Source organism: Pinus tabuliformis, chromosome Q, assembly GCF_031772625.1.
Source record: "Pinus tabuliformis cultivar Carrire ecotype Pingquan chromosome Q, CPIR1, whole genome shotgun sequence".
NCBI lineage: Eukaryota > Viridiplantae > Streptophyta > Pinopsida > Pinales > Pinaceae > Pinus > Pinus tabuliformis.
The window spans coordinates 782,647,125-782,657,040 of record NC_142296.1 but is presented as its reverse complement, the minus strand read 5'-3'; the positions used below and the strand labels follow the sequence as shown (position 1 = coordinate 782,657,040).

The 9,916-nt window shown below is 33.8% G+C and overlaps 1 protein-coding gene across 1 annotated transcript; it reads right to left on the bottom strand.

The window, feature by feature from the left end:
* Positions 1–8,199: 8,199 nt before the first annotated feature.
* On the bottom strand, positions 8,200–9,653 carry LOC149221810 (double-stranded RNA-binding protein 6-like). Its single transcript, XM_089383046.1, has 2 exons — positions 9,442–9,653; positions 8,200–8,883 (listed from the first exon to the last, which is right to left on the bottom strand). The coding sequence occupies exons 1-2, from the start codon at positions 9,651–9,653 to the stop codon at positions 8,607–8,609; spliced, it is 489 nt and encodes a 162-aa protein (XP_089239172.1). The 3' UTR covers positions 8,200–8,606.
* Between the last annotated feature and the right edge of the window lie 263 nt (positions 9,654–9,916).

Below are 9,916 nucleotides of genomic sequence, written 5' to 3'. Positions count from 1 at the left end.
CCAAAGGCAGATAAACAGGGGAAGTTTCCTACTTTTCAGGGGCAATGGAGAAGATGTGACATTAAGGGCCAGCAGGCAGCTACAAACACCTACCACAGCCAAACTAAAAAAGACCACTTGTCAAAGAACGAGAATGATTGTAATCAAGGCTATTATTAGCATGATATGGAGTTAGACTCCTATTTGCCTTAGATCTCTAAAGAGTCTAGTTAGCAGTTTGTTACATTTAATAGGTAGTTAAAATTTGAATAGGTGCCAGAAGAAGTAGAATTCGAGTTCCCCTCATGTTGGAGGAGGAATCTCAGCTTTGTAAAAGAATTCTATATATAGGAGAAAGAGCAATGTACCAAGGGTTGGAAAATTATTGAGAAAAGCTCTCTTATTTGGCTTTATGTACAGACTTTGTTTTCTAGTAATACAGTATTGGCCTTACTTCTCAGGAATCATGAAGAATTCGATGTTCTGAATGTCTTGTGTTTTCTTCTTCCTATTATCTATAGTGTTATGAATGTATGATCACTTAGAAATTACTTAAAGTGCTCTAATTTCCTGCATGCATTCGTAAACTGTGTTGGTCCCCTATTTGTTTGATATGTTTTACATATGTTGGATTCTGAATGCCCTGACTTCTATGCAAAGCCAACTTCACTGTCAATACTGAAGCAGATCTGACTCCATAAGCCCAATGGGTACTTTCTAATTGTATTTCAACGTCTTTCATTTGTCATTTGTTTACTAGAGTTAGCCATCTAATCCATTATCAATATCATTAATCCTTTTGAGAGAGCCCTCTTAGGTTGAGGAGGCTAAGCCTCAGCCAATAGTTGGTTTGAAAGAGTTACACAAGGTCTACCTGATCAACAGCCTATCAGGGCCTGATTTTGTGATAACATAACGAATGAACAAACTCTTTACCAGATTGACAAAGGTCTCGAGTGTTCGAGGATACATGCTAAGAATTGTTCACCACTTGACCTCTGATCAAATGGAACTCATCACATCTAGCTCATTATGACATGTTGTGGATCAACTAGGACCCAGGTGCTTATATATGCATCTAAAGTTTCCATTCTATCAGAAGACCACATCATACACTCGGAGAGAAAAACAGTATAATATATAACAAGAATCTATCTCCATGCTTCCACAAAGAGGCATGGCATGTTCAGATATCATTGTGGCCCATAAATAAGGATTTTCAGTTATCATTGTGGCACATGCATAAATAAGGATGTTCAAATATCATTTTGGCACATGCTGTACTGAAGGAGTACTGAACAGTATAATATATGACAAGAAGCCATCTCCATGCTTCCACAAAATAGCAGAGGAAAATGTCCAGATATCATTGCGGCACATGCATAAATAAGGATGTTCAGATATCATTGTGGCTACTGAACATTATAATATATAACAAGAAGCCATCTCCATGCTTCCACAAAATGGCAGAGGAAAATGTTCAGATATCATTGCGGCACATGCATAAAATAAGGATGTTCAGATATCATTGTGGCACATGCTGTGCCGAAGGAGTACCGAGCAGTATAATATATAACAAGAAGCCATCTCCATGCTCGCACAAAATGGCAGAGGAAAATTTTCAGTTATCATTCCGGCAAATGCATAAATAAGGATGTTCAGATATCATTATGGTACATACTGTGCCGAAAGAGTACTGAGTAGTATAATATAAAACAAGCCATATCCATACTTCCACAAAATGGCAGAGGAAAATGTTCAGAATTTAATTCATGAAAAAATAAGGATCAGAATTTATAATGATTTTCCTACTATTGAGTGTTGTAGTCACAAGTTCTTGATCAAAGATAGTTTCTCCAATAACTAAAAGTTGATCTCTTATTTGTGAAATCCATACGAAGTATGAATGCACAGTGTCATCATTTGCCATTCTCGTATTTCGGAGCTCATTCTTCAAACTCATGGATTGACCAACATTCTTGATAGTGTAGAGTTTTATTAAGGCATCATACATCTTCTTGGAGGTATCATGATGTGTAGTGTAAGGAATGAGATGATCTCTAACGAGTTCCACTATTAGACTCATGGCAATAATATCATCTTCCTTGAACTTCTCTTTTCGAGCTACATCGGATGGTTCAATAGTCTCTCCCGTCAAAATATCCAATACTTTGTTTTTAGCTAAGATCTATCTTGAATTTCCAAGCCGTGAAGTTTGATGCTCTCTCTAACTTGTTTTCGAATTTCATGGAGGAAACCATAGATTCCAATGTATAAGAGGACTTCAATAGAATTCTCTCTAAGTTTTTTGTAAAATTGATCTCAATATTCCTTCCTTTTGTCACCAATGCTTTGATCCCATCTTGATTTTTCTAGTGCAAGGTTAGCACAATATTTCTGAATTCTGATAATTAAATTTGATGTAGATATTATTTTATCTTATTTCAATATATCATTTAGAAATTATACTTCAAATATTCAATAGTAGAACAGTAGAGATCACACTGCACAAAATGGTGACAAGATATACCCTAGGAAAACACACTACGGGGAAAAACCAAGGAACCCTTTCAATAAAGAAATTCTTCTTGTTCAATAAGAGACACGCCTAAACCTATGGTCAAACATGGTATTCTCCTCCAAGTCAAGTCACCCAAACTGATCTTGCACTTTGTTCAGCATGCCTAATCCATAAATTTTCGGTCGTCCTGAAGTTGCCTAGTAACCCAAAAAAAGGTGGCCCTCCTGATGTTGTTGCCCCAAAAAGATGTGAATCATAGAGAGAGACTCATATCCACTTGTGTGATTTGATGAGAGAGGAGAGGGTGAAACTTGTCCTTCTTTCTTTGTCCTTCTGCATCCTTTTTGCCCTCCTTCTCTTTCCCAAAAGTTGTCTTCAGTGGGGAATGTGAATCTACCAAATGAGGAGCTCGAGCTACCTTTATATAGCAGTATGTCTAGGGTGAAAATACATGTCTAGCCAAGGACAACTTGACTTGGAGGGAAGCCGACTTGTCACTTTTGGGGCCAAAAATTACATTTCAAAAATTCAAATTTATATCTTTTAAAAGCCGCAATGGGACTTTGACTCAAAGTAAATTTTCCTTTGACTCAAGAATTTAGAAATATGCTTTACAATGATAAATATAATTACATCAAGTGACCATGAGTAGATTATGAAGATCGGCCATAGTTACAAATTCAACACAGTCATCCCAAGTCATCCCGTGGATTGGATTTGATCATAACCCATTTTCCCTCTCCTTTTTGAATTCTTCAGACTATGGTCCCATCCCTTTTCATTTTAATCCACTTTGGATTCATGATTCTTCCTAGTTTGACATAGTTTCCTAAACTTATAGCCAATCGATGATTGGCTCCATTCTCCATATTTAAGAGTAAAATCTTAGAGCCACCAAGTATGGATTGAAGATATGGACCAAGTTCCATTTTTTATCACTTGATCAGGTGATTAGTACATTGAATGAAAAGCTAGTGTTTGTTCAAAATAAAATGGAGAATGAACAAGTCATTCAAGCTCTACCCACCGAGGAAAAGGAAATTTTCATCATTATTAGGTAGCGTGTGAGCAAAGGAAGAAAATTGGAGGCTAAAATCTAGAAGTTTGTGGCTATGGATAGGAGATCAAAATAAGAAATTATTTCATAAACAAGGAAAAGCAAGGTTTTTTTTGAAATAATTTTAAGTAAATCAAGAGGGATGGAAGAGAGACAAAAATCAAACAAATAGTATTCAAGCATTATGAAGTTTGTACTCTTAAAAAGGGAGTGTTACTAGAAGGGATACAGAAAGTATGCTAGAACATATCCCTACACTAACTAGTCAAAAGGATGATGCAAGATTAGCTCAAGTTATTACTAAAGAGGAAGTTGTGGAAGTAATAAATGATTTAGAACCAAATAAAATTCCTACTCCAAATGATTTCAACATTTTAGTGTTGATTCTGAAAGAGGTAAATCCTTCTTCTTTCTTGAGATTTAGGGAAATTACATTGTGCAATAGATTGAAAAGTCTACTCCACAAAATTATCTCGAATAACCAAATGGCCTTGTGGGGAAAATGAAAATAATAGAGAATATAATTTTAGCACAGAAAGCCATTTACTTCAACAGAACTAGAGGGTAAAAGGGGATCATAATCAAATTTGACATGGAAAATTCCTTTAACCAATTCAAGCATAGTTTTTTTGTTTGAAATGATTCATAAATTTGGCTTTGAATCCAATTGCATTCATTGGACACAACCTATATAAGTAACCTGTGGGTTGCTGCTTTAGTAAACAAATAGTCTACAATGTTCTTTATAGCAACCAGGGGTTTACAATGAGGATTCCCTTTATCATTGCTTATGTATATTCTAATGGCTAAATCCTTGAGCCGAAAGATAGAACATGAAATAGTCAAGAGTCAAAAACATATATCACTAATGATATTATCTTGATAGGTGGGGCTTCCTTCATTATTACATCTCAATTCAAGGAAATTTTGAATCTTTTTATTAGAATTTTGAGTGGTTTGGTTAACAATGGTAAAATCCATTTGCACGCTTGGAATATATAAGAAAGCATATACAAGAAAGCACTTCTCAAGACTCTAAATTAGGTTCAATCTTCAAACAAACTCTATATGTATTGAGTTATATACCCACTATTAAATATTATCATGTGTTAAAGAGGCAACAATATGTAAGCAGATTTTTTTGCCAACAAACAAATCGCAAGGAAAACAAAGTGAAATTATTATTAGCTCCAAGTTATATTACCAATCAATATCATAATGTTCCACACCATGTTCATTACGCATTTAATTGATAAGCATGTGGCTCACATTCAAGTTTATTGAAATAAGTAATTAAGACAAGTACTCTTGCATTACTTTATGGCATACTTCACCCTCCAATTTATGCCATTTCCATAAATAAAAAATTAGTCTCATGGTGGGATTTCTCTTTGAGTGATGGATCTCTCCATGCAAATGCTTCATCATTATACAATGAGGGTTGTAACTATGGATGATAATGATGCCACGGGGACGATCGAACAATGTCAATAGTTCAAATTTGAGAAATCCTTGAGATCATATTACGTGCATATTGATATTCCAGTTCCACACCTTCCCTTTATTCGACATATTCGTTGTCTTACAATTGCTTTGGATCTTCCTCTATCAAAGTGTGATCCTCTCATCACAATTTCTTCAATGGATAGTTGTGAAATTTAGATGTGGATGTTTCTCTAACAATGAGGAAACAATGGATGTTTTGCAACGTTGGGTTAGGCAACTTGAAGTTGAGGATGTCAATTTAGTATCTTAGATGGAGACAACCATGTAAACCCTAATTCAACGATAGCAAATCATACAACAGATAGAAGAAAGATGTGATCTGCTCAACCACAAATTTGATTGCCTTTCTTTGGAACATTAGCTCGAGTACCATAATTTAGCTCTAACAACAAATTTTGGATTGGAAAATATAAAACAATCCACCATTTAGTTCCCAAATTTAAATGGGCAAGCCCCTAAGCCTAATCAAGTATCAATTGAGATCATCGATAATCTACATGAAGCAAGTTGAATTTGATGTATTGTAAAATCTATCAAAGTCTCGTGATATACTATATATTTAAACTATAAGGTTTTTTTGTGAAACATTGATTTCCTATCTAATAGTTCTTGATGTATGCTATAAACTAGTGCCCTCTGTTTTGGCAAATTGACAATGTTAGAAAGTTCATTTTTGTAATTTTGTCACATACATTTACCACAAACTTTGATTAATATAGTATCTACCTATTATTATTAATAAATATGTAAAAAAATATTGAAAATTAGCAAAAACTTCCACCCTATCAACGTTGAACAATAATTATAGTTTGGAACTCTAATAATGAAGGGAGGACAAATTCCAATATTGTAGAAACAAGCGATCACCAAACACAAAAATAATTGCAAGTCGCATAAATTTGAAATTGAAAGAGAATCATACACCTCCATTAGCAACTCCAATGAAAAGAAAGAGAAGGAAAACAATTATTGTAGATGGGATAAGAATTAAATTTTAGGTCCAATCAATTATATCATTGCAAAATTATAAATGAAAAGAACAAGAGGTATCCAGTAAAGTAGACATGTTAAACTTTGACGAAGATGAAAAATCATAAAAGATATTTACAACAATCAAGTAGAAAGAAAGAACGAGAAAAAAAACACGAGAAATTGTAATAAAGTTATATGGAAAAATGAAAATGAGAAACCATCTATAGTAAGATACATATCTCACTTAAGGAACCATCGATATAGCTAAAGCATTCACAACAAGAACCCCACAATACCACTTGCAACAATTCTAAGAAAAAATGGAACAAATGATATTGAAACCAAAGGGAAGAATAAAGAATAAAGGCATCACTATTTTCAAAACTTTTGGAAATAAACACACTTTTGTGAATATTAATCTCACAAAACAATTAGATCTTTTTATGTAGTCTATGAAAAATCCCATTGTTATGTTTGTTGGTGATCAACAAATCAAAGGAATAAGTTGGTGCTCTGAAGTTTACATATAAATATGAAGCCTAGAATTACAAACTAAATGTTGTGCTCTACCACTTGATCAGATTGACATGGTGTTAGAAACAAAATGATAATGCAAATAAAAACCTATGCCACAAATTTCCCAAAACAATTTATGAAATTCAAATGAAAGTATTCAAGCACAAGCCCATAATCAAAATGACTCCAAAATGAAAAACAAAATCACCCAAGATTGTTAGAGGACAAAACATTTCCAAAAAAGAATGATATTTTATGTAGTATTAAAAAACAAAAAATAAAGACACATAATTTATAATATATATGCCTATACAAAAAAAATTAAGATGTTGATATAATTATGAGAAGTTACATTACATCAAATATCGCCTTGACACGTATAAAATGCTAAGGATACTAATTAATGTAATCATCCTGTTATTCATATATTATACATTTATATGTTAATTATATATTATACATTTAAACTTATTTTTTATCTAATTTTTTAAATCAAATATTCTTAAGCTATTTTGCTTCTTGTCCCTGCTCCCATCTATTGTTCAGAAACATTACATAAATATAAACACAGAGTAATAACAACAACTTTTTATTGAACCAACAAGCCAACATTTATTGCAATAAAAATAATTATATATATATATATATATATATAAAAAAAAATATATTCAATGAAACATTATGTGCTTGAAGATGTGCCCTACACAACCACGAAAAAAATCATAATCATAGAACTTTATTTTTCATAAAAAAGATCACAATCATTTCATTCTTTTTAGAAAAGACTCATTCAAATTCTGTTAGAAAAATCTGTAGCAAAATTGCAATCTTTATATTCCTTTGAAAAAATAGAAAACTTAAGTTCAACAAAGAAATAAAAAATATTTGTCCACATCTGCCAAACAAGGAAAAGACATTTCAAGTTCTGTTAGAAAAATCTGTAGCACAATTGCAATCTTTATATTCCTTTGAAAAAATAGAAAACTTATTCATTCCCTTGAAAAAATAGAAAGCTTGAGTTCAACAAAGAAATAAGAAATATTTGTCCACATCTGCCAAACAAGGAAAGGATATTTGTGGTGAGATCACACTGTTTATTCTTTTTGAAAAATACTCAAATTTGCCAATTCTTCATAAACACATTGAAAATTGGTAAATACAAAATCCATTCAATTCAAACAGTGCAAACAGAAACACAAAAACATCATTAAAAAATTTAAATGTATAAATTGTAAAACTTAATTAAGTACATAGATATATACAAAGAATCAATGCCATTTGAAAGTCATATATCCCTGAACCATTAGTTGTAAGTTTCCCTCTTATCTACAATCTGAAAACAAGACTCTACCCAAAGCTACTCTAAAAGAATTTTTCAATTCCAAAAAAAGCATTCACACACTTGAAATAAGTCTATTACCCATCATTATTGTTGTCCGCCTAGTGAGAGATGAGTTAGTAGAAGTTATACAACCAAAACACTACAAATATGATTTCTCTATTTAATTTTTCAACATTTTTCAGAATTTAATTCATGAAAAAATAAGGATAAGAATTTATAATGATTTTCCTATAAAACAGAGAATCTGCGCAGTATAATATAAAACAAGCCATATCCATACTTCCACAAAATGGCAGAGGAAAATATAAAACAAGCCATATCCATACTTCCACAAAATGGCAAAGGAAAATGTTCAGAATTTAATTCATGAAAAAATAAGGATAAGAATTTATAATGATTTTCCTAATTTGCCAGAGGCCCAGAACAGAACAGAAACAACATATTCGTTATATACTACACAGCAACAATCAAACTTCTGAAGCCCCTCCAACTTCACATGGGTTCTCCACATTTATCTTTTCTGGAACAGTAGGAACATCCTTTTGTTTGGTTTCATCATGAAGTTCAATCTGTGGAAAAGAATTGCCTGAAAAGAGAATCTAATGGATCAGTGGCATCAACAAATCTAAATAGCACAATGGAGAGAAGGAAACTAACAATGTTACAAATTACATAGGGATAACTAAGGAGAATGCAAATAATTTGTTTTCTATCTACAGCAACTCACAATCTTGGGTGCGAATTGATCGGATTGCTTCATATGCAGCGTTTCTTGCGGCCTCCTTCTTATTGTTTGAAGGAGCTCCGGTGTACGACTCCCCGTTAATCTCTACAGTTGCCGTAAAAGTTGGGCAGTGTGCAATTCCTTCCTTTGTAAATTGATACGTAGGAAGTGGAATGTTCTTTTTTACAGCAAACTCGTTGAGCACGTTCTTGAGTAGTTTTGTCTCCTGCTTGGTCATCAAAAATAAGACAAACAGATTTACAATCCTCCAACATATTCAAACTCATTAGGTTTGGTAACGAATGAACAAACTCTTTACCAGATTGACAAAGGTCTCGAGTGTTCGAGGATACATGCTAAGACTTGTTCACCACTTGACCTCTGATCAAATGGAACTCATCACATCTAGCTCATTATGACATGTTGTGGCCCATAAATATGGATTTTCAGTTATCATTGTGGCACATGCATAAAATAAGGATATTAAGATATCATTGTGGCACATGCTGTGCCGAAGGAGTACCGAGCAGTATGATATATAACAAGAAGCCATCTCCATGCTCCAGCCTCCCACAGGATGGCAGAGGAAAATGTTCAGTTATCATTCCGGGAAATGCATAAATAAGGATGTAGATATCTTTATGGTACATACTGTGCCGAAAGAGTACTGAGCAGTATAATATAAAACAAGCCATATCCATACTTCCACAAAATGGCAGAGGAAAATGTTCAGAATTTAATTCATGAAAAAATAAGGATCGGAATTTATAATGATTTTCGTTATACAATAGAAGGAAATCGCATATGCAAATCTTACTTTAAACTGGATATGCAAATCTTCAACCGCTACCTGAGCGGCGGCGTTCTCTGCTTCCTTCTTATATTTAAATCCAGGGGGCGAATCATATCGTGCGCCGTTCACTGTCACACTGCATTTGAACTCAGGAAGATGGTCTTGGCCTTCATTTACGGTGGTGTAAACTGGCAAAGGCAAAGAATTCTTCTGGGCGTACTCTCGTAACCTGTTTTTGAACATTTCCGCAGCAGGGCAAAGGGATCGAAATGCAGACAAAAAGGAGAAAAGAGTGTGGAACAGAGAAGCTGAGTGGTCTGTGTAATTTGGTATTTTAACAGGGCGTGGATTGGTGGGGCTAATGGTTGGGAAGGGGCACGAACGCTAGTGAGGGTCCCGGGGTAGTTCGTGCTGGAATGAGGAGGTTATTCTTTACAAGCAGCAGGCCGTTCTTATAAGCTGGATCATATGGATCAAAAATATGAGGTGCTTTTCATTTGGAATCG